This window comes from Monodelphis domestica, chromosome 3, assembly GCF_027887165.1.
Source record: "Monodelphis domestica isolate mMonDom1 chromosome 3, mMonDom1.pri, whole genome shotgun sequence".
Lineage (NCBI taxonomy): Eukaryota > Metazoa > Chordata > Mammalia > Didelphimorphia > Didelphidae > Monodelphis > Monodelphis domestica.
This window is the reverse complement of record NC_077229.1, coordinates 55,312,934-55,338,424: the sequence shown is the minus strand read 5'-3', so window position 1 is coordinate 55,338,424 and position 25,491 is coordinate 55,312,934. Positions and strand designations below refer to the sequence as shown.

At 39.4% G+C, this 25,491-nt stretch overlaps 1 protein-coding gene across 4 annotated transcripts in view; it reads left to right on the top strand.

Annotated features, from left to right (window-relative positions):
- The window catches only part of RIMBP2 (RIMS binding protein 2), a 576,724-nt gene that overhangs the window by 360,438 nt on the left and 190,795 nt on the right, over positions 1-25,491 (top strand). For all 4 annotated transcript variants that reach the window (XM_056821917.1, XM_056821914.1, XM_056821916.1 and 1 more), the window contains one exon: positions 19,594-19,683. In XM_056821917.1, the coding sequence (XP_056677895.1) occupies positions 19,594-19,683 (90 nt within the window). The remainder of the gene's footprint in view (positions 1-19,593; positions 19,684-25,491) is intronic.

The window sequence follows — 25,491 nt, the reverse complement described above, 5'->3', positions numbered from 1 at the left end:
CTGAGCACATTTTCTTCTCCAGAAACTTCCTTAGGAAACTCTGAATGTCCCTGGCTTCTCACCTTATGTTGGTTCCATTATGTTAACAAGGATGGATTATTATAGTATGATTTTCAACTCCTCAACCATGATACTATTCTAGTCTCTAGTGAGCTGGAAGCTTTTATCTCTGTTTCTCTGCTAGGCCTCATTTTTTTTTAATTTTTGATAACAACTGGAGAGTAGATGGATTATTTTTAGTGGCTGCTTTTATACAATTGCCTTTGCTAAAAATAAGGAAAATGGATTTCAACAGGAGAGGTCACCAGCATGCTCAATGGTACACTTGTTCATCAATTTCTCATTTATTTTGGGGTCTGACCCAGGAGAAAGAACCTGAAAGTCTCCATCGAAGGGATTTGAACAGAGGAATAGAGAGCAGAGCGATACATACCTCTTCTTGCCTTTATCTCTTTCTAGGGGAAACATGGGTCTCACCACAAATGCTAGAATATAGAAAAAAGATGCTTACAGATTCAATTTTCCAAGAATCTCATAGAATAATTTGTTGTTATTATTCTTAATATCTAATTTTATGGCATCTTCATTTAAATCTAGCTAGCTAGCTAGCTACATATCACCTTCTCTTCCCTCTGGCAAAATTAGTTATTCAGGTAACCAAAAAATAGGTAAGAGAGAAGAGAAAAGGGAAGCAGAGTGTAACTAACCAAAATATCAACTAAAACCAACAACTCAAGTCAACAACCTTTGATTAAGCATTTACTATATGCTGGACACTGTGCTAAGCACTGGAACATTGTGCAATAGTCTACACCCATAGTTTCTACTTCTGCAAAGGAGCTGCTTTCTCAAGTTTTCTTTGAGACAATGCTTCAGTGTTAGTTATAATATTTACTTTTGTTATTTTCAGCTATAGTATTTGATTTTGTTATTGTTAGAACACTCAGTGTTATATTATTTGCAGTTACAGTATTTTTTATTGTTAATGACATTATTTTGTTCTATTATTGTTAGAACATTCAATGTTATATTATTGTCAGTTACAGTGTTATTGTTAATTACATTATTTGGTTTTTGTTATTGTTAGAATATTCAATTTTGTTATTTTCAGCTATTTTTGTTATATTTGTGTTGTCAGTTACAGTGTTCAGTCCTGAACTGTTAGAGTATTCAGTGTTGTCATTATCATTGTTATATTGTGTTATTGTTAGTCACAGGGTTCAGTTCTGAATGTTAGAGTGTTCATTTGTGTTATTGTCAGTTTCACTATTCAGTTGTGTGATATCATCAGTTACAGTGTTCAGTTGTGTCATAGTCAGTTACAGTCTCCATTTTTGTTATTACACATGTGTGTTCTTTCCATTAGAATGTAAGTTTCTTGAGGGAAGGGATCTTTTTTTCCCTTTTGGCACATAGTAGGCATTTAATGAATTTTTGATGATGACAATGATGACAATAGTTCATGTTTGTGTAGTGCTTTACAAAGAATTTTACGTATGATATCTTACTCGTTTTTATTGATCCCAGAAATCAAGAATAAGAGCAATAGATAGAAATTGTAATGACATAAGTGAAGGCTTCATTAAAGGGCAAACTTGTGAGAGCTATCCCAAATTGGAATGGGCTGCCTTGAGATGGAGTGAATTGTCTATCACTAGAGGTCATAAGGCAAAAGTTGGATGAGCAGGTATGAGGGTGTTTATATAGAGGGTTTATAAAGAGGGTATAGAGGGGGTTTTTATTCAGTTAGATATGCTATTAGATGACTACAGTGAAACAGTTTATGTATAGTGATTGTATTTTGGTCTTGAATTCAAGACAACATTGGTATAAATCCTGCATGGCATTACCAGCCCATATGTCCTTGGGTTGGTTGAGCCTCAGTTTCCTCCTGTGGAAAATAATGGTGTTGGGCTCACTGACCTCTAAGCTATGCTTAGACTGAAAGCTATGATCACCCTTTGGTCTCCCTTCAGCCCTGAGATTCTGTAACTCTGTGAATGCTCTCTTCCTCCCCCTTGCCCAGTGGGGCCAGAGAGCTGCATAATGAACACTTCTTTCCAGGTTCTGTGTTTGCTGGCCATTTGTTAAATGGTCTCTGTGCCCACAACACTGGTCCTCTGCTGAGTGGGCTCTATCTTGCCAATCTGAGCTCAAGCTGGCTCTGTTGGCGTTGCCCAGCAGCTGATTAGTAATACTCCTGACTCACTCCCAAATTGATACTAATCCTGTAAAATCTATTTTGCTACTTTTAAAAATACATTTGCTTATTATATCCACAGCTGTTCAGTAGCATAACCAAGAGGCAGAGTCTGTATTATGGAAAGGGGAGCGTAATGAGGGGGCTCAGTGGAGAGAGCATATATGCATTCAGTTTCCAGCTCAGGGTGAGAAGGAAACAGAATTCCCAAGTGGAAAGAATATTAAATCTAGAGGGAAAAGGCTTGGGCTTGAATTCCAGCACTGCTACTTACTAGCTCTGTGATCCCAAATTACTCCCCCTCTCTGGGCTTTGTAAATAGCAAGGGCGAAGATCATTTCTACCACATGTAAAATGAGGGGGTTGGACTACCCTTGCAGTAGCTTAGAGTTAGAAGGGATCTCAGTGGCTATCTCATCTAACCTGTTGGTATACAAGTATCCCCTATTCATCATAGCTGACAGATAGATGGTCATTACTCCAATGAGGAAAAAAAGGAATTTTCAGAGAAAGAAAGAAGGGAAACACCTATTAAACTACTATAAAAGTTTTTCAAATACTATCTTATTTGAACCTCAAAACAATTCTGGGTGGTGGTAAATACCATTTTACAGATGAGGAAACTAAGGCAAATAGACATTAAATGACTTGGTCAGGGTAACATAGCTAATAAGTATCTGAGGCTGAATTTGAACTCAGATCTTCCTTCTGTAGAGCAGCCTTCAGAAAAGATGAGGCACCCACTGAAACCCCTTTATGTGATTTCTCACTCTAACTTCCCTTACTAACAGAATTGTTCTCTTCCTGAGTACAGGAAAAATAATATAAGAGCAAATACTTACAGGGTTAACACAAACATGTCTCACATTAATCCTCCCAGATTATTACCCTAAAAATATTACATTCACAAAATTAAAATCTAAAGATCATCACCCATTTTCCCTTTTCCCTCTTAGCAGAGGTACACTTAAATGCCCCACACCCACTGTTAGCCAAACACACAAACACCACAGTCAATCACTCCTCTGAAGCACAAGCTACTGACACACTTTGCTGGTTCGTTATGTTTACGATAACTAGGCAACATTGTCAAGGTGCCTTAATGAAACACAAGAAAAATGTAACTTGGAAATTGAGGAAAACTCCAATTCTGGTCTGCTTGGGATTAAAGGGCCTGCGTTTAATTCTGTCTTCAGATCAAATGGATTATTCTAGAATGAATGAATGAGCATCCTGTCCTTAGCACAGAGGGGCTGGCATAAAGTAGTTACTTAATAAGTATGAATTTATTGATTATTAAGCACTTATGATATACCAAGTTTCCTCCTGAGTTCTAGGAATACAAACAGAAAAGAAAGTCCTTGTTCTCAAGGAATTTCCATTCTAATTGGAAACATACTAGAATGAAAGCTCCTTGAGGGCAAGGATTATTTTACTTTGTCTCCATCTCCCTGGCACTTATTATGGTGCCTGACAGATAGTAGATGCTTAATAAATGACTGCAATTGTAAGCAAATTAAAGTCAGTATCCTTTAATGGTTACACTGTCTCCTTCCTAGAATTATTAAGAGTGGACTCTTCCTTTAAAGTGCTCTAGAAATGTAAGTGACCATGATCATTATATGTATACATGTAAGGGAAATTCTGTAGCTCCAAAGGTGCTTTTTGGAGTTACCCAAGGAACCAAGGTGTTAGCAGTAAGCAGCTTCCTGAAAGCCTTGGTCAACAGACTCCCTGGAAAACTCTTTGCCCATTCAGGCTTTCCCAGGGGAGTCTTGTTTGGTCTACCAATTCATTATGAAGCCACTCAATAAAAAGAAAAAAAAAACTCCTCAAGGACTGGACTCCCCTGTAATATAGTTCTCTTAATTGCTTCCTGCTGCCTTTGATATGAGAGAGAGTTCAGTGTTTAGCAGAAGATGCCAGGCTTTTACTAGGGTGGAGTTCCTTGAGGAAGCCTTTGAGAGAACAGTGTTGGACACATCCTCTGAATATTGTCTCTTTGCAGTGGAATTTTCAGTTCCTTAAGGATCCATGAAAGACTGTGTAGCTAGTGGATCTAATGCTGGATTTGGAATCAGGAGGATCTGGGTTCAAATCCTGACTGATATTTACTAGTTATGTTTCTCTAAACCAGTGATAGAGAACATTTTTGAGACTGAGTGCCTAGTCCTTCCCCCTCTTCAACTTGTCCCCCACCCCTTACCCCAGCCAGGGGAGAGAGGAAGCACCCCTATTGGGCTGCTGGGTGGAGAGCCACGTGATGAAAGAAATGTCCTCAGTGCAGGTGAAGAGGGGGAGGCAAACAGTCCGAACACAGCACTCCCCTCCAGGTCTGCTGCCTGTGAACCTCCCACCTTACTTGTTGTGCACTCTCATTGGACTGCAGGACAGAAGGGGACTTGATGTGAAAAAATATCAGGCATTGTGGAGAGGGGGAGGGGAGCAGCTGTTTCCAAGTACTTCACCTTTCTAGTAATGAACTCTTGGGGAGACAGGGGGATAACTGCATGCCCACATAGATTGCTCTGCATGCCATTTTTGCTACCCGTGCCATAGGTTCACCTTCACTGCCCTAACCAAACATTTAACTTTTCTATGCCCCCATTTGAATTGTTAAATGAGTCAGATTGAACTGGGTGACTTAATCTAGTCACTATATTTGTAGAATATTTTTTATAGAGGATATTTCTGTAGAGGATATTAAGAGGAATGAATTTCAGGTAGGAGGGATAGATAGCCTTTGGGAATGCTCTTGGCATGAAGCAGCATTACTGAATTTGGGCAGGGGGAAGCTAATTATCTTCCCTAGATAGAACATAAGTTTGTGATGGGAAGTAAGCAATATGGAATAATGTTAGAAACTTATAGTAGAATTGGATTGTGGAGGGTGTTAAGTGACAGGCTAAGAAATTTGTAGCTCTATCCTAAAGGCAATGAGAAATTAAAACAACTAGGTGACTCAGAGGATAGAGTATTTAGCCTGGAGTCAGAAAGACCTTGAGTTCAAATCTGGCCTCAAATATTTTCTGTGTGTGTGATGCTGGGCAAGTCACTTAACTCTATTTGCCTTGGTTTCCTCATTTGTATAATGAACAGGAGAAGGAAATGGCAAAGCATTCTAGAGTGTTGGCCAAGAAAACCCCAAATGGGGTCACAAAAAGTTGGATGCAACTAAAACAGCTGAACAATAACAAAGGAGGAATTACTTCCAGAGTCAGTTAATCCTTATTACTTCTTAGAAATAATCCTTATTTCTAAGTTAGGGACACTAACCCCAACCTCAATACCACCAGAATGTGACCTTGGTTGCAATACTTGAAGGACCTGAGGTCATTGGAGAGGAGTCATGCTCAGACAAGACCTTTTACAACCTACTGTTTTCAGGCCATCCCTTCCGGGTCATCAGTTAGGGATTACAGGTGTAAAATCTAGAGTTGAAAAGAAGCTCACAGGCCACTGAGTTCAACCCTTTCATTTTACAGATGGGGAAACTGAGACCTAGAAACATGAAAGGGTTTTTATAGGATCATAGACCTAGTATGTAACTGAGATGAAATTTGAAATCAGATCTTCTTGACTCTAGTCCCAGCTTTCTTTTCACTATACCATAGAATCCCCTTGAATTGCTTTCTATTTCCAGAAAACATTGAGTAAGGCATGATATAAATATAAATTTAAAGACAAAGTCTCTATCCTAGAACAGAGAGGAAGCTAGGTCATAGGCTTTAGCATTAGGGGGAAGCTTAACCTGGTGATTCTTAAACTTTTCTATAATGACAGAACTCTGGTATTTAACTAAAACTTTGGCAGAACCCTTATGGCAAAGTCCTCTAAAAATATTATTATTATTATTATTTTTAAAAACCCTTTCCTTCCATCTAAGAATCAATATTGGGTATTCGTTCTAAGGTAGAAGAGTGGTAAAGGTTAGGCAATGGGGGTTAAGTGATTTGTCCAGGGTCATACTTAAGCTACGAACTATCTGGGGTCAAATTTGAACCCAGGACATTCCATCTTTGGGCCTGACTCTCAATCCACTGAGCCATGTAGCTGGCCCCTAAAATTATTTTTAATGCCTATTAACAAACAATACAAAGTTTGTTTCTGAAAATTGAAGCTATTTCAGTGTTCTTTGTAGCATCCTTTGAGAAACATTTTCCAACACAGTCTAGTCCAATGTCTTCATTTTACACATGAAGGCCCAGAAACACTTGTAAAAGGGGATGAAATACTTAACTGAGCTACCTCAAAGGGTTGTTGACAGAGTTGTAACTAGAAATTTTGGTGCCTGAGGCAAGCTCACATGCCTCAGGGCAGGCAGTGTGAAGGCACTTTCTACTCAGCTTTGCAATTCATGCTGGGAAAATAATACAAGCAATACCAAGAGAGCATTATATACAGCAATGGAAATATTGTTTGAAGAATAACTTGTGTGCACCCACTTCCAGAGAAAGAACTGATAAATAGAAGCAAGCGATGTTGTTTTATAGACACATATTTTTTTGTCAAATGATGTCTTCTCTAGTGTGGGGAAGGAATGGAAAAAGGAAGATACCTGGGAATTTTTTTAATTTATTTTTTAAACATTATTTTATTTGGTCATTTCCAAACATTATTCACTGGAAACAAAAATCATTTTCTTCCCCCCCCCCCTTCCCTCTCCCATCGCCGGTGCACGATTCCACTGGTTATCACATGTGTTCCTGTTTCTAACCCATTTCCATGTTGTTGGTATTTGCATTAGAGTGTTCATTTAGAGTCTCTCCTCAGTCCTATCACCTCCACCCCTGTAGTCAAGCAGTTGCTTTTCATCGGTGTTTTTACTCCCACAGTTTATCCTCTGCTTGTGGACAGTATTTTTTAGATCCCTGCAGATTGTTCAGGGACATTGCATTGACACCAATGGAGAAGTCCATTACGTTCTCTTGTACCACAGTGTATCAGTCTCTGTGTATAATGTTTTCCTGGTTCTGCTCCTTTCGCTCTGCATCACTTCCTGGAGGTTGTTCCAGTCTCCATGGAATTCCTCTACTTTATTATTCCTTTTAGCACAATAGTATTCCATCACCAACATATACCACAATTTGTTCAGCCATTCCCCAATTGATGGGCATCCCCTCGTTTTCCAATTTTTGGCCACCACAAAGAATGCAGCTATGAATATTCTTGTACAAGTCTTTTTCCCTATGATCTCTTTGGGGTACAAACCCAGCAGTGCTATGGCTGGATCAAAGAACAGACAGTCTTTTATCACCCTTTGGGCATAGTTCAAAATTGCCCTCCAGAATGGTTGGATCCATTCACAACTTAGTGTCTCTTAGGTCTTAGGTCTCTTACTGTGTTAGCCGCTAAGTCCTGAGTGATCCTTATGGGAGCCCCCCTATATCTGAAGCTCCTCTTCTTGGCTTCTTGTAGGATTTTCTCCTTTTCTTGGTAGCTCTTGAATTTGGCAATTACATTCCTGGGGGTTGTCTTTTGGGGATTTAGTACAGAGGGTGTTCTATGAACCCTTTCTATTTCTATTTTGCCCCCTTGCTCCAGTATGTGTGGGCAATTTTCTTCAATAATCTGCTGTAGAATAATATCGAGATTATTGTTTATCTCTGGTTTTTCTGGGAGACCGATAATTCGGAGGTTGTCTCTCCTTCCTCCGTTTTCTAAGTCTGTGACCTTTTCAGTGAGATATTTCGTGTTTTCTTCTAATTCATTAATTTTTTGGCTTTGCTTTATTGATTCTTGCTGTTTTATGATCTCACTTCTTCGAGATGCTTAATTCTGGTCGTTAGGGACTGGTTTTGCTTTTCAGCTTTGTCTGCCCTTCTATTGGATGCTTCCCGCTCTTTCTCCAATTGTGCAGTCGTATCTATCACACTGCTGATCTCTTTCTCCCATTTTTCTTTCCAGAAGGTTTCCATCTTTTGGGTAAGCTCCAGTTTGAGATCTTCCAGAGCTTTTTGATAGTTTCCTTTTTGGGAGGCCTGTTCTGATTTTTTTTTTTTTTGGATTTCATCCTCATTCTCTTCTTTTCCTTGGGTACTCCCACCATAAAAGTTTTCAATAGCCACCTTTCTCCCTTTCTTCCTGGAGGCTTGATTTTGGGACATGTGAGCCATCCTTTTGGTGGTTTTATTCCACTTTCTTTTTTTGTCTGGGGTCTGGGTGAGGTGGAAAGAGTAAAAGTAGAGAAAAACATAAAAGGGTAGAGAAGACATTTGCCTGTCTAACTAAATATTGCTCGGGTGTTCGACTCAGCCAGAACTTGTTGACCTTCGACTGGAATTAAACTCTCTCCAGAAGACAGGAAGAGAAAGCCAGCTATTCACTCACCCAAGTTCATTCTAAGAGGCAGGTCAAGATGATGACTTGAGCTGAAGGTAACTCCTGAGGCTGGCTTTCTTCCTTGAGCCAAGCTTCTTCTTGAAGTCAACTTCCTTCTTGGAGATTTGTTACTAAGATAGAAAGTAAGGATTTTTTAAAAAAGAAATTGTCTCCAGTCACATAGACAGTAGACAACAGAGTTCAGATTCAAACTCTAGTCTTTTAACTTCAAATCCATAGCTCCTTCCATTATGCCATGCTCTTTCTAGAAAGGAGGAGGTGACATTTGATAGAGCTGGTAGGTAGGACATTCAAAGTTGAGGAAATAGCATAAGTAAAGGAATAATTTCTATTTCTATCTTTCTATCTCTGTTTCTGTCTATCTCTTCATCTTTGTCTCTCTTTTCTTCTCTCCTTCTCTATCAATTATACCTTCTTCATTTTCTCTCTCTCTCTGGCATCTGTTTTAGTTTTGGACCTTGCAATGAACTTCATAAACAATTCTTGGCTCCGTCAGTAGCCATTAATGCTAAGGAGTTACTGATCCTTTTCAATCCTGACTCAGTTCCTTACTATCCATATAGCCTTGGGTAAATCACTTCCTCTTTTTGGTCTTGAATATCCTCTTCTAAATGACAAACAGGTTAATTGGGGGAAGGGGGAATGGAAAGACCATGTAATTACAAAGAGCAAAATAAGCAAAACCAAGAGAACATTGTATATGGCAACAGAAATATTCTTTGAAGAATGATATGTATATATCCATATCCTGAGAAAGAGCTGACAAATAGAAATAAGTAAGACATAACTTGATAAATACATATTTTTTATCAAATGATATTTTCTCTATTTGGGGACAGGAAAAAGGGAAGGAGTTACCTGGATATTTTGATTTAACAAATAAACAAATTAAATTTTTTTAAAGGAGAGAGTTGGATTAGATGATTTGTAAGATCCTTGCCAGTTCTAAACTGATAGTTCTACAATTCCATGAAATTAGAACTGACCACAAGTTATTCTTATAACCTCATTTAAAGGACTCCACTCCCAATTTCAGTTTGATCTTTCTTATTCTCACATTCTTGAAATAACTAACTTTTTATAAACTTTAAGACAGTTCAGTATCATAAGCCCTTAGCTTTATCTCTGGAGACTGAATATTCATTATTCTTCTGACCTTTGCACAAATTCTAGCACTCACTGTTTTCTTTGCTTTCCTTGGAAATATATTCTAAGATATACCAGCTTTTCTTCATTCCACAGACTCTTTCAACAGCTACTGAGCCATCACTGTACCTTCTTTCTGATTCTGGAACCATGGTCAAATCAACTCTTCCATTACTCCTGCAAAGGGTGTATTGGTCTCTTCCCCTATGGTTCCATTCACTATTTCTATAACTTTCTAAATCAAAATATTCCTTACTATCAGTGCCCTTTTTGTATTATTTCCAAAGGCTTAAGCCTTGGCACATAGTAGGTAATATGCTGTAAGTGCTAGTTGACTGATTTCTTTCTATTAGAATGTAAGCTCCTTGAGGGACTATTTTCACTTTAATTTTACATCTCCAGCTCTAAGTTTGGCATATAATGACTGGTTTAGAGCTTGTTTCTTCATTCATTCTCCTAATATGGGAATAACTAAAGCAGTAAACAGCTTCAAAACAGAGTGCAGCACATTGGGAGAAATGGTTTCCCTTGGTGTCCTAAGAGGAAGCCAGATACTATGGGAACAACACTCAAAAGCCTTCTATTCATGTACTAACTTTGATACTTGTTTGCTAGGGTGAGCAAGGGTTGGTTTCTATGCCTCTATGAATGACAGTGTCCCCAGATGTAAAATATGAATGATAATACATGTACCCTCTACATCATAGAGTCATTGTGAGGATTGTACCTTGAAAACCAAAATTCTCCAGAGAACTATGCGCGCTCCATAGGTGAATGGACCTTCCCTCTACAATTTAGTGCCTACACTTTCTGTTTTGATTGTATCCCCATGTGGGTTTGTGTTTATAGCATCAGCATCATCAGATCAACCAACAAGCCATCATCAAGTATTTGGCATGTTCCAGACATATGAAGACAATACTGCGACTGTCCCTGACATCATCATTATTACCATCTTCATCATCACATTTATATAGCTCCTACTATGTGCCAAGACTGTGCTAAGTGCTTTACAAATATTATTTCACTTGATCTTTACAATAACTCTGAGATAGAGATGCTATAATTATCCCCATTTTACAGTTGAGGAAACTGAAGTAAACATATGTTACTGGACTTGGGATCAGGATGACCTCTTAGTCAACAAGCTTTTATTATATGCCTACTACATACCAGGCACCATACTACATGCTAGATTTGGTTACTCTAAGTGACCTGAGTTTGAACCTGCCCTCCACCCCTCTGAGCTGAGTGATTCCTCTTGACCCTGCTGAGCCTCAGTTTCCCAATCTGTAATAATAAAAGCACCTACTTCCCAGAGTTTTTGTGACAATCAAATAGTACACTATTTGTAACATTCTTTATGGAAACTGGTTCACAATGGAACAAATAAAGATGTCAGCCAACCAAGATATTTTGCAATTCCCATCATTTATTCTTTTAGTGAACAGTATGCTAGCAGTGAAAACTTGGAGCCTGGTCTCCTTCCCATTGTCTTCCCATCTGTCACTCTTCAGAATCAATTTGTCAAATGCCTCTGTTTCTTCATCTGTAAAATGAGGCTCTATGGTCTCTCAAACTCTTCCGACTCCCAAATTCTGATCCTCTAATTCTCTAGTCCATTCTATTTTCTAATTTCAAATCCCCCATTTTCTCCAAAGCACATTTTTCATCTTGTGGTTCTAGTCTTTTAAGAGACCTTCACAGAACTGCTTCAGTGACCCATGAAGCGACAGTGTTCTCTGTTGCCTAGGTGAATGACAGTAATAAGCTAAACCCATCATTCCCTGGCCTTAAATGGATTGGCTTTTACCCAGTTTCTTATATTCAGAATCACAGAATTTCAGTTAGAAGAGACCTCAATTGCCACTTATTTCAACCCAAAGCCCTCAATTTTCCCCCTCTACAAGCCCCTCAAGGATCATCTCAAGTGCTTCCTTCAGGAGGCCTTTCTGGATCGCCCCAGTTTTTAAGAATCTGTTTCCTCTTCCCACCCCTATCCTAGTCATTTTGTACTTGTTTTGTTCACTTACTTGCGAACACATAGCATTCTCCTAATAGAAGATAAGCTCCTCAAGGCTGTAAGACTATCTGATTTTTGTAAGATAGTACCTGGCACATAGCAGAGGCTTAAAAAGCAGCATGGTGGCTACCAGGTTGTACAATGGTTAGAGTACTGGGCTTGGAATCAGGAAGACTCCTCTTCATTTTAAAAATATTTAAGATTTTTAAATTTTCCTTTGTTGATTTACTTAGAATATTTTTCCATGGTTACATGATTCATGTTCTTTCCCTCCCCTCCTCTCACCCCCTCCTGTAGCCAACGAGCAATTCCACTGGGTTTTACATGTGTCATTGATCAAGAACTATTTCCATATTATTAATATTTACACTAGGGTGATTGTTTAGAGTCTATGACCCCAGCAATATCCCCTCAACCCATGTGATCAAGCAGTTGTTTTTCTTCTGTGTTTCCGCTCCCACAGTTCTTCCTCTGGATGTGGATAGCATCTTTCTCATAAGTGCCTCAGAATTGTCCTGGATCATTGAATTGCTGGTAGTACAGAAGTCCATTACATTCAATTGTGCCACAGTGTATCCATCTCTATGTATAAGGTCCTCCAGGTTCTGCTCCTTTCAAGATTCTCCTTCCTGAGTTTAAATCTGGCACCTGACATTTACTAGCTGTATGACCCTCAGAAAGTCACTTAATGCCATTTGCCTCAGTTTCTTCATCTGTAACATGAACTAGAGAAGGAGATGGCAAAGCACTCTAGTATCTTTGCCAAGAAAACCTAAATGGGGACAAGAAGCATCAGACATGCCTGAAAAAGACTGAACAACAAAATGGCTACTCTACTTGGAGTATAAGTCCCAGCCTTGTACATGTACTGCCTTTCTCCCTGACAGTACTGGGTCTCTGTACATCATGTCCTTGCTTTCTCCTAACACAGGAACATCCCACCAAACATTAGGTCAATGAACAGTCCTTGTTCTTGTACTTGAGTTTCTGGGTGACGTTGGCAGGATGCTAAATATAGAACCATAGACTTGGCGTAGAGTGAGGGGAGGAGAACAGAAGTGGACATGTGCTGGTAAATGTTTAACAGCCAGCTCTCTAGAAATATGACATACTTTTAAGTTTTTACTTGCATTATTGGCCTTCTCTCCCTTACTTTCTTAAGTCTAGATAATCAATGAAATAATCAGTTGAACCCCAATTTGTAGCATTTGCCATTTTCCAAGGTTTAAATCCTCACACTGAAAATTTTAACAATGGGCTTTTGAAAGCCAGTATGTATGAGTTGGCTCCAGAACACCTCTAAATAAAGGCACAAAGTACTTCATGGCTGCTCTTGTTGGTTAGTTTGACTTCTCTTTTTCGAAGTACAAGAAAAAAAATAGCTCTTTTTTTGTCTTTGAATACTCAATGCCTTGACTGATACAAAAGGAGAGTTCTGTGGTATATTGGGAAATTAATTAAAGAAATCAATAGAAATTTTTCTTCAAAAGTCTGAGTCAATGAAGAACTAAATTTGAATTCTGCCCCTGTAGCTATGTAACCTTAGCAATGGTACTTGTATAACATGGTGCTAGTAAGTATTGTAGTTGGGCTGCTAGTTGCACCTTGGATAGAGTGTTGGGCTTGAAGACCTGAGTTCAAATTAACCCTGCTTGCCTCAGTTTCCTCACTTGTCAAATGACCTTAAGAAGGAAATTGCTAACCACTCCAGCATCTTTGCCAAGAAAACCCCAAATGAGGTCAAGAAGAACTGGACACAACTGAAAAACAACAGAATGGCAAGTTCAATAACAAGCACTTTGTAGATTTTCCTTGAACTATATAAATGTGGATTGGTATCTTGGCCAAACTACCTGCCCACCTCCCTTGAATTTCCCTTAGATTTAAAGATGGGAGGGGCCACAAAGGTCTTCAAATCCAGCTCTCTCATTTTATAGATGGGGAAACTGAGGCCCAGAGAATTTAAGTGGCTTGCCCAAGCTCATACAGGTCACAAGAGGCAGAGAGGCAGGATGGCCCACAGCAAAATTAATTTTTGCCCACCTATCCCATATCCTAAATCCTTTTGTTATAGTAAATATTTGGCACCCCAAGTCCATCTTAGAAAACCCCACTGTACCATTCTATTCACTAACTCCCCCAAGAAAGCCCACCATGAAACAGATCCTCCTCTTTTCCCACCCTTTCACCTCAGAATTTGGGAAAGTAACTGGCACCTACTCATCTTTGAATCGGAAAAGGACATTGGATTTGGAGTAAAGGGTCCTGGATTAAAATTACAGCTCTTTCACTTATTTGCTAGGTCACCTTGGCCAAGTCCCTTGCCACAATCTGAGCTTCCATTTCTTATAAATCCTGTGATCACTTTTGTGACTATTTTAGCTTTAGCGAGCCCATCTCAAGTGACATAGACAACTTCTGGAGACATAATACCCTAGGCCAAAATAGTTATTTTACTAATGGGAACATGAGGCATCTTGCTATAACACATAGTCAGTTCCATATTTATTCACGTGCTTAGAATGGGCCCTAACTTCATTTTGTTGTTATTGTTGTTGCTCAGTAATTTCTGACTCTTGTCTGTCTCTTCAGGACCCCATTTGCCATTTCCTTCTCCAGCTCATTTTATAGGTGAGGAAACTGACACAGAAAAGGTGACAATATTTGCCCAGTGTCACACAGCTAGTGAAACCTCCAGACCACTTTACAGATGAGGAAACTGAGGCAAACAGGCCTAATCAGACCTTAGATTTAAAAGCCAGTAAGCCAAAATCTTCCTGGGTGTTTCATTTCAAAGTATGAGAATGGTTTCTTAGAGAAGAAAAGCATTGATGTTGAGAAGAAGAGCTGGTCTCTGTGGGTCTGGTTTTCTTTCCCCTCCCTTCATTTTTTCAGTAGGGGCATTGAGATTTCTCCTTTGTCACCATGGCACTGACCTGTTCTGAATCATTGTCTCAGCTGCTCTGGGATATGGATGTAGAGTCAGTCTTAATTAGAAGGCATTCAAATACAGTCAAGAGCAAGTAATATTCCCACCAACAGGGGACCCCAAAGGGATAAGAAAGAATAGTGAGGAATAGATGGCGTGGATTTGCATTTTATAGAATTGATAGCAAACAGGGAGCCCAGCAGACTCAAGACCAAAATTAAAAAAAAAAAACTGTTATTCAGGCAGATATTTTAGGTTTTATTAGATCTGAGAATTCCCTCTTCCTTTCCCTGTCTTCTTTCTTTCCCTTTTTCCCTTTCCCCTTTTCTCTTTTTTCTTTTTTCCTCTCCATCCTTCTTCCCTCCTCTGTCTCTTTCTTTCTCTTACCCTACCCCCTTCCATTCATTTTCTCCCCCCTTGACCTTCCTCTCCTTTTCTTCCTCTCATGCCTCTTTTTCTCTCTCCCATCCTTTCTTCTCTGTCCACTATTCTTCCATTCTCTTCTTTCCCCTTTCATCCTCTTCCTTTCTTCTTCTCTCCTCCCTTCCTTCCCTCTTCTTCCTCTTGCTCTGCTCCCTCTTCTACTTCTCCCGACTTCACTCTTCCCTCCTTTGCCTCATCTTCCTGATTTTTCCTTTTCTCCATCCCCCTTTTTCTTGTTTCCCCTCTTTAGACAGTCTCTTTCCTCAACCAGCTTACATTCTATTAGGGTACATTCCCACAAATAAGTAAACACCCAATCCAGCCTTTATCCCTATCCTTTTGTTACAATACTATTATAAATGATTGAATCTTGGCAATCCACCATTCCAAGTCATCCCTAAGGAATAGAAATGAGTCTCTTGATGAGTCTCTACACTCCCTCCCTGAGTGGATCGGAGCTGTCCTTATTGATAGAGAGGGCAGACTTACCTTCCCTACTCTTCCTAAGCAGCCCCAGACCTCCCCAGGCTCCATACCAAGGAATGGATGGAGTATTCGGGGAGGACTGGCCTTCTGATGTGAGGCTTGCAAAGCCCATTTTAGGGCTCCTCATCCACCTTTGGTGTCCACCTGACCTCCAGCTCTCACTCGTGACTTCCAGAAGTGGTAGCATGGATGGCAACCAGACCCCAGTAAAACTGTCTCTGTAGACAGGCTCAACCAGATTGGAGGTAACTGGCAAGTCTCAGCCTCATCTATTAGTTAAGAGGGATTTCTCCCAAAGCTCCCTAAGCACATGCAGACTTCCCTGGTGGAATAAGTAGATGGAATCAATGAAGATGACCAAAACAAGCTCTGTGAAGCCCTTTGAGCGTGATCAGATATCAAAGATGCCAGAGTCATCCCAGCTAGTGCCAGTCATCTTGACTTCTGTCCTACCATTGGGCTTTTTTTTTTTTTAATAAACTCTTACCTTCCATCTTAGAATCAATACTGGGTATTGGTTCTACGTCAGAAGAGCAGTAAGGGCTAGGCAATGGGGGTGAAGGGACTTGCCCAGGGTCACACAGCTAGGAAGTGTCTGGATCAGATTTGAACCCAGAACCTCCTGTCTCTAGATCTGACGCTCAATCCACTGAGCCACCCAGCTGGCCCTACTATTGGGTTTTGATGACTCAGGAAGAGAGATGGACACTGATAACTTGTGCAATTCTGCCTCACTTAAACCCAACTAATGTGCAAGTGAAGACATCACCCTCAGGATGTCATTGGTCCTCTTTGAAAAGGAAGAGTGAACAGCCTACCTACCTTGACCATCTCGCCATCCAACTTGCCATGCAGAACATGCCTCTATTCTCACTTAGAAACCCTTGCTCTTGCTATAAGCACTTTCTTCTTTTTGTTCTGGGTGCAGTAATCAAATCAACATTACTATGGCACCTGGAAAGGGCATGCCAGTCTGCTGCCCTTTGTAATGGTTCAACATCCCTGTGATTCTCCTTATAAAAACCTTCTTTGTGGGCAGCTAGGTGGTTCAGTGGATTGAGAGCCAGGCCTACTGGGTTCAAATCTGGCCTTAGATATTTCTTAGCTTTGTGACCCTGGGCAAGTCACTTGATCCTTACTGTTCTGTGTTAGAAACAATACACAGTATTTATTCTAAGTCAGAAGTTAAGGGTTAAGAAAAGCCCTTCTTCCCTGGACAGAACATCCTTATGTATATGGCCTTCTCCCATGAGAATGTAATATTCTTGAGAGCCGGGATTATCTCCATTTTGTATTATATCCCTGGCATTTAGCAAAGTACCAGGCACATAACAGATAGTTAGTACAGAATAAATACTTTTCCATTCAATCAGAGAGCTCACATTTCCTGGCGGTTACAACTCCCTAGTGCCGTTCCCTCTAGTGAAATAGCAAGGTTCATAGGATCATAGACTGACTTCCAGAGAGGAAGAAAGAAGGCAATCGAATCCAATTCCTCATTAAAAAATTAATTTTTCCAGATTACATTTCAATATAATTTTTAATATTCATCTTCTGATTTTTTGCAATCCATGTTTTCTCTCTCCCTTCTACCCCTCTCCAAGAAGGCAAGTAATATGGTTATGTAATACATATTCCCCTGCTTATCACCTTGTGAAACAAGACATATATTGTTTGCACTAGAGAAAAATTCATTAAAGAAATACAGATGAGGAAACTGAGGACCAAGGGCCTTGCCAATGTCACCCAACTGTCAGAGGCAGAAAGAACCCAGTTCATCTGAAGCCACAATAAAGGCTCTCTCCACTATGCCACATTGCCTATTCAATGAGACAATGGCAAGACCACAGGATTGGAAGCAAAAAGCCCTTGTGCTAGACCAGCCTTCTCTGCATATTATTGGCTGACTCACCTTGAGTAAATCACATGATCTTTCTTAGCCTCAGTTTCCTTGTCTATAAAACAGGAGTAAAAATGTTTGCATTTTCTGACTCATGATGTTATGAGCCATGAACAATTGAGAGAAGGAACTGTCTTTTTACCTTTCTATGCATTCCCAGTGCTTAGCAGACTGTCTGGCATATTGTAGGTGATTAATAAATGCTCATTGATTGATTAATAATTAATGTAATGCAGATCTTTTTAGAAATGTGAGTTATTGTTACTGTCTTGGTCCACTTACTCTGCTGATTATAGGATCAAAAATCTAGAGAAAGAAAGCACCTTAGAGGTCTTCTAGTCCAACCCCCATTTACAGATGAGGAAACTGAGCGTCAGAGAATTTAAGTGACTTATCCAAGCTCTTACAGGTCACAGGGGACAGAGGCAGGATGACCCAAGGCTAAATTCATTTTTGGCCACCTGCCCCATCTCCGGTTCCCTTCATTCTATCAAGTGTTTTGGTGTTTATAGTTCCTTGCTTTCTTTTTTTTTAAAACCCTTACCTTCCATCTTGGAATCAATACTGTGCATTGGCTCCAAGGCAGAAGAGAGTGGTAAGGGCTAGGCAATGGGGGTCAAGTGACTTGCCCAAGGTCACGCAGCTGGGAAGTGTCTGAGGCCATATTTGAACCTAGGACCTCTTGTCTCTAGGACTGGCTCTCAATCCACTGAGCTACCCAGCTGCACCCAGTTCCTTGCTTTCTAAAAAGCTCCACTATAGCATTTTACCTAGAGTTTGCTTTCTCAAGAAGGCACACCATGAAACAAACTTTCTTCTTTGCCTTGCACTCTAGGATCTGGAAAACTGATTGCTATTTTCTCAACATGTTGTTATTGTTTGGTCACTTCAGTCATGTCCAACTCTTTGTGACTCCTCTTGGGGGTTTCTTGGCAAATAGTGGAGTGGTCTGCCATTTTCTTCTCCAAAACAAGGTTAAGTCATTTGCCCAGGATCTGACAGCTTGTAAGTGTCTGAGCTTAGACTTGAACTCAGGTCTTCCTAACTTCAGACCCTGTCCTCTATCCACTGTGCCATTTAGTTGTCTTCATCCTATTATCATGGGGTTGTGGTAATGATACTGAATTTGGAATCAATGGTTGTAGATTCGAATTCTGGATTTTCCAGGAAACTAGTTCTTTAATCTCAGCAAAGTCCTGATGTAGTTTTCAAAATATTTGGGGAAATGAATCAATATAGAATTCTTGCAAATAGCTCTATGATGACATGGAATGCATGCTTGCAAATTTAGAACAACATTTATATAGTGACTTGAGTTTCGTAAAGTATTTTGCATTATTTCATTTAAGGCAACGTGGTGGCACAGTGGATAGAGCACTAGGTCTGGAGTCAGGGAGACAAATTCAAATGTGACCCAATACACTTACGAATTGTGTGACTCTGAGCAAGTCATTTAACTTCTGTTTGCCTTAATTTCCTCAATGTAAAAGGAGGATGATAATAGCACTTCACCTCACAGGGATCTTGTAAAAATCAAATGAGAATATTTATAAAACCACCTTCATAGTAGTTCTTATTCTTGTTTTAGTCATGTCTGACTCTTCATGATCCCATTTGAGGTTTTCTTGGCAAAGATGCTGGAGCGCTTTGCCATTTCTTTCTCCAACTCATTTTACAGATGAGGAAATTGAGGCAAACAGAGTTAAGTGGCTTGCCTGGGATTGAAGCTGGATTTGAACTCAGGATAGCAAATATTTCTCGCTCCAGGTCTAGTACTCTATGAACTGAGCCACCTTGCTGCTCCACAGCTTAGGTGCTATATATTATTCTTTCCTTCCTTCAGTTATACATAATTCTAAGGAATAGGAATTACAGATATTGTCGACTCCATTTTATAAATAAGGAAAGTAAAGCCAAGAGAGGCTAAGAAATTTGTCCAACAACATATTGCTAGTGTTGTGTCAGAAGTGTGATTCAAACCCAGAGCATTACTCTATCCATTACCTTCTGATTGCTGTTCATTTGTACCCTACTGTCGATGTCAACCATTATTATGGTCCCAATCAAGTCTCCCTCCACTTACCCAGCTGGCTTCTTAAGACCTGTAAAAAAGTGTCTCATGGGACCATTTCCTTCTCTCCTAGGAGCATGAATTGAAGGATGCTGCACAAGGGAAGAGTCGCCTGAGACTTCAGTATGCTAACCTTTCCCACAAGGCATTGCAGTATGAGCAGGTAACCATGTGCATTGACTGACCTGACTTAGGGAGAAATCTTTCAGTGTAGTTCAATTTACACGAAGACATGAGGTTCAGTGAACAGGTCATTACAGGAATTCTTTTAAAACATTTGTTTATATTATTATTCAATCTAAAAAATCATTTTCTCTCCCGTCTGCCCTGACCTTTCATGTTGGGAAAAACAAACAAACAAACAAAAACCCTTTATAATAGAAACTCATATTTGAGTAAAACTAATTCCCATGTTTGTTATGTCCTACGTGTATATGTGTGCATATTGGAATTGTAGTTGATCAGTGTATCAATCAGAATTCTTAAGAATTTGTAAGTTATTTGTTTTTACAGCATTGTTATTATTATAGAAATTGTTTGCTTTGTTTGAACACTTCATTCTGCATCTGTTCAAGCCATCTTCCAAGGTTTCTCTGAACCCGTTCTTTTCATCATGCCTCATGGCATTACATTTTTCTATTACATTCATATGTCATAATTTGTTAGTTGTTCCTCATTTGATGGTTGACCCAGAATCTCAGAAATTGTAAGGGACCTCTGAAGCCACAAAGTCCAATCAGAGGCCAAGAATCCCTTCTATAATACCCCCAACAAATGTTCCTCCAGTCTGTGCTTGAAAACTCCAATAAAGGGGATCCTGTCACTTCCCAGAGTCATCCATTCTCTTTTTCATCAAGATGGAGCATAATTTAATGATCTGGGACAATTCTGAGGGACTGATGAGAAAGAACACTATCCATATCCAGAGGAAGAACTGTAGGAGTGGAAACATAAAAGAAAAACAACTGCTTGATCACATGGGTCGATGGGGATATTATTGGGAATGTAGAATCTAAGCGATCGCTCTAGTGCAAATATCAATAACATGGAAATAGGTCTTGATCAATGACACATGTAAAACCCAGTGGAATTCTTTGTCGGCAACAGGAGGAGGGGTGGAAGAAGAAGAGGGAAAGAACATGAATCATGTAACCATGAAAAAATATTCTAAGTTAATTAAATAAAATTTTTCAGATAAAAAAATAAAGACCATTAACTTGCAAAAAAAAAAAGATAGAGCATAATTTTAAACCAAAGGAATGAATCTCTAATGATGAAATCACAGTTATCAGAGATATACATACATCAGAGAGGGAATTTTGAAGTGTCCCAATTCCTGACCAAAACAAAACAAACAAACTTTCAATAGGCAAAATATTCTGCCATAATCAACACTAGTCAGTGAAGCTAGTTCATCTTGCCTTTGTTTTTTGGATCTCTAGGATCCAAATCTGCCCATGTCCTCCCTTTTAAAATTATTTCGTCTTCATTCCATATGCATGTATGTGTATATGTATGTACATTTATACATATATGAACGTATATGTGTATATAGCATATATACCTTCTTTATATTTTTTCTGTCTTCTCTATTAGACTATAAGCTTTTGGTTGGAAGATAGCACAGTGAATAGAGCACTGGGCTTGGAATCAGGAAGACTCATCATCTTGAGTTTAAATCTGGCCTCTGACATTTACTTGATGTGTAATCCTGGGTCAGTCATTTAACCCTGTTTGCTTCAGTTCCTCATCTTTAAAATGAAATGGAGAAAGAAATGGCAAACCACTCCAGTATCTTTGCCAAGAAAATCCCAAATGAGGTCACAGCAATTCATTCACAATTAAACAACACCAACACTATTTCATTGTTGTCTTTATATTGCCAATATTTAGTATTGCTCCTGGGATCTGGTAGGCGGTCAATAAATGCTTGTTGATTGAAATAGAGGGACTGCTCAGTGCATAGATTAAGGACCATAGAGGAGAAGCACTGCTGATATCAAGTTTAGGGACTATAGAGGAAATCAGTGTAGAGAGGAAAGTGATAGAATGTAAGCTTCTTGAGGGCAGGAACTAGTTTACATTTTTTCCACTGTATCTCCAGTGCTAGCACAGTGCTTAGTATATAAAAGGAGATTAATAAGCTCTTTTTTTGATAGAAGAATTCATTTATTTATTTATTTGTTAGTTAAGAATTTTCTATTTATATAATTAATTAATAATGTTTTTCTATGGTTACAAGAGTCATGTTCTTTCCCTCCCCTCACCCTCTCCTGTAGCTGATGTGCAATTCCACTGGGCTTTACATGTGTCATTGATCAAGACCTATTTCCATATTATTGATATTAGCACTAGGGTGATTGCTTAGAGTCTATATCCCCAATCATATCCTCCTTGACCCACGTGATCAAGCAGTTGTTTTTCTTCTGTGTTTCTACTCCCACAGTTCTTCCTCTGGATGTGGATAGTGTTCTTTCTCATAAGTCCCTCAGAATTGTCCTGGATCATTGCATTGCTGCCAATAGAGAAATTCATTACATTCGATTGTGCCACAGTGTATCCGTCTCTGTGTACAATGTTCTCCTGGTTCTGCTCCTTTCACTCTGCATCAATTCCTGGAGGTCGTTCCAGTTCACATGGAAGAATAAGTTCTTAATAAGATTGTTTCTTGCTAGTTTGATTGAAATCAAATTGAAAAAGTTTTAAACTTTTATTATCTTATTCCCATAATTGTACTTTTAAAAATAAAAATTGTTTTGTTCAAGGCTTAAGAACATTGAGCATTTGCTTGGTAATGCTGCTTGGTAGATGGTTGGCAGCTGCCATTGGAACCCAGTCAACTTGTGAATAGACCTCTTGGCAAACACAGCCTCTCTGCCTCTTTTCCTAGGGTCTGGCTCATGTTTTCTAATAATGCCCCCAAACATGCCATCGTTTAACATTCTTGGCTTCACTGTCTGTACCCAGTACATCTTTTTTGTTTCTTCCTTAAAAAAGAAAGTTTTGAAACTTGATCCCTCACTGTCTGCCTAATAGTTTTGTAAATGGAACCTCATAGCATAGCTTTAAGGGATCAGAATGGGGCAGAGGCAAAGAAAGAATGACAGGACCCTGGAAAGCCAACAGTCAATGGCCTACATCAACCTAGAGCTCTTGCTTGGCATTTTCTTCTTTTCTAAGCTCAATTTTTCTCCTGCCTGTCTAGCAGTGGGCAAGGAGCTGAGTCTAATCCTCTGCATTAAAATGGTTGTCCTCATTGCCAGAGTTCTTCCAATAACTCAGTTGACATATTGGTCAACAAACATCTGTGCAGAAACTAGAAATAGCCATATTCTTTAACCTCTGGAATTAACCAATCAATTGATAAGCATCTATTAAGCACCTACTATGTGCAATCACTTCCTCCATACTCTGGAACCTCTGACATTAATTAATCCAAAAGGATTTATTAAGTTTCCACTATGTGCAGTGACTTCCTCCATATTCTGTAACCTCTGATATTGACCAACCAATCAATAGGCATCTATTTAATAAATTTATTTATTATATATATATATATGCTATATAACATTATTTATAAATTTATTAATGAATATTGTTTAATAGGTCAGGGACTAGGCACTGTGGATTCAAAGGCAGAACTGAACCAATTCCTGCCCTTAAAATGCCCACAATGTAACCAGGAGAAGCTCCACTGGCTCATAGTCAGTCAATAAGCATTTATTAAGTACCCACTATGTGCCAGGAACTGCGTTCTAAAAGCCAAAGGCAAAAACAATAGTGTAAAACTGATAGGGACCACAGAAGCCATCTAGTCCAATCTACCCTAATTTTACAGAAAAAAAACTGACATGTTCCTATAACGGAATGGACAAATTGGATACAAGGGCATGATGATGGAGTGCCAGGGAATACCAAATCCTGCTAACATGGTGCCAGCTTAGGTTTGTATAACCGAAGCACTAACTGTTTCAAGGACACATGGAAACCTTCTGGAAGGTTTCTGGGGAGGGGCAGGTCTTGGTTTTCCAGTGCCTACTTTATAATCTTTTCACTAGTAGCAGAGCTCAAGAGAGTAAAATTCATTATTGAGACCCTTAATTATAGATGCAAGGAAGTGCTTTGCCTGCCTCCTCCCTGAAGTCTGCCTTGAGATAATTGGCATGCCAGTGCAAAGATGGAACATCGGACTGTCTGAAAAATTCGGTGGCAGCTCCCCTGAGTCAGTCGCCTTGTCAGAGAGATGAAGGGAGGCAATCAAATTGAGTGTAAAGGATGGCGATATAAATAGGAAATGGGTAGCTAAAATTTTCATAATCCTGAAGTACCTCAAGGAGCTGATGGTTTGTCAATGGCAGTTTCTTCCATCACTTCGAATGTAGTAGGAACACAGGATGCAATATCTAGAGTTGGAAGGAGGTTCAGAGGTCATCTTACCCAACCCCCTCATATTTATAGACAAGTAACCTGAAGTCCTTGGAGGTTAAGTGACTGACTTGCCCAGAGTCACCCAGGAAGGTGGATTATGTGAGTTTCTACACTGGAAATATTTACCACCTTCAAAGAGATGAGTCTTTTTCAACTTAGCTGGGCCAGTCCTGGGACAAAAGACATATTGTCTCTCAAATCCTTTTTCCTATACTTACAACTATTCCAGAATTTATGCTGCTCCGGGAGAGCTTTTGAGAACACGGGGTTACATCCATTTGTGTCCTTGTATCATGGGTGCTCACCACAGTAGCTAGAATAAAGTGTGTACTTAAGAAATCCTTGATTTATTAAAGGATGTTCAATTCAGCCATGTCAGTGTCAATGTCAATGTCAGCCATGGCAGGGTAGGCACTGCAGAGATCATTAGATGGCAAGCTCTCTGAGGGCAGGGATTGTCTTTTGTCTCTTTTTGTGTCTCTAGTGCTTAAGGCAATGTCCATATATAGTAAAAGCTTCATAAATAGTAATCTAATGAAGGAAAGATCAGGATTAGGGATTGGAGAAGAAAGGAAGGAGATTGGAGAGAGGTAAGGGTCTGATGGAATGTAAACTAAAGAGGACAGGAGCCATTTCCTTTTTTACTCTGGGTCCCCATTGCCAAGCATAAGAATAATCAGTGCTTAAGAAATGCTTATTGTTTGGTTAGGAATGACAGAAGCAGAGAAAAAAGTTTAGACAAAAATTAAATAGTCCCTCAAGAAGCTAACATTCTGTGTTGGGTTGGGGAGAAGGAGAGCAACACATCCATGTCTGGTAGACTATATACCATTAGTTCCTTCCTTAGTATCTTAAGGCCAAAGGCAGCTAGTTACCTCAATGGATAATTAGGTCTAGAAACAGGATGCCCCAGGTTCAAATCTGACCTCAGATACTTCCTAGCTGTGTGATCCTGCACAAATCATTTAAACCTAATTGCCTACCCCTTACTACTCTTCTGCCTTGGAACTAATACTCAATACAGATTCCAAGACAGAAGAAAGGGTTTAAAAAAAAAGAATCTTAAGACCCTTCCCTGTCCTGGTTAACCTCCTCACAATAGTCTCTAACTTTTCAATGTTTTTCCTTGTAATAATGAATTATTGTCAACAGTATTGATTAGTGTCCTTACTCGTAATTATCTTATTAGTATTATTAGTATTAATTATTAGTATTAATTTGTTGTTAAGTCATTTTAGTCATGTCTGACTCTTCACGACCCCATTTGAGGTTTCCTTGGCAGAGATGCTGGAGTGGTTGACCATTTCCTTCTCCAGCTCATTGGACAGATGAGGAAACGGAGGTGAAGAGTATTATGTGAATTGCCCAAGCCAAATTTGAACTCAAGAAAAAGAATCTTCCTGACTTCAGACCCAGCATTCTATCCACTGTGCCACCTCACTGTCCCCTCTAATCCCTTCCATGATTCCACACCTGCAGGGAAGACCCATATGAGTCCCACAGATCCTTTTACATGAAATTTGTTTTCTCCAAAGCTACAAAT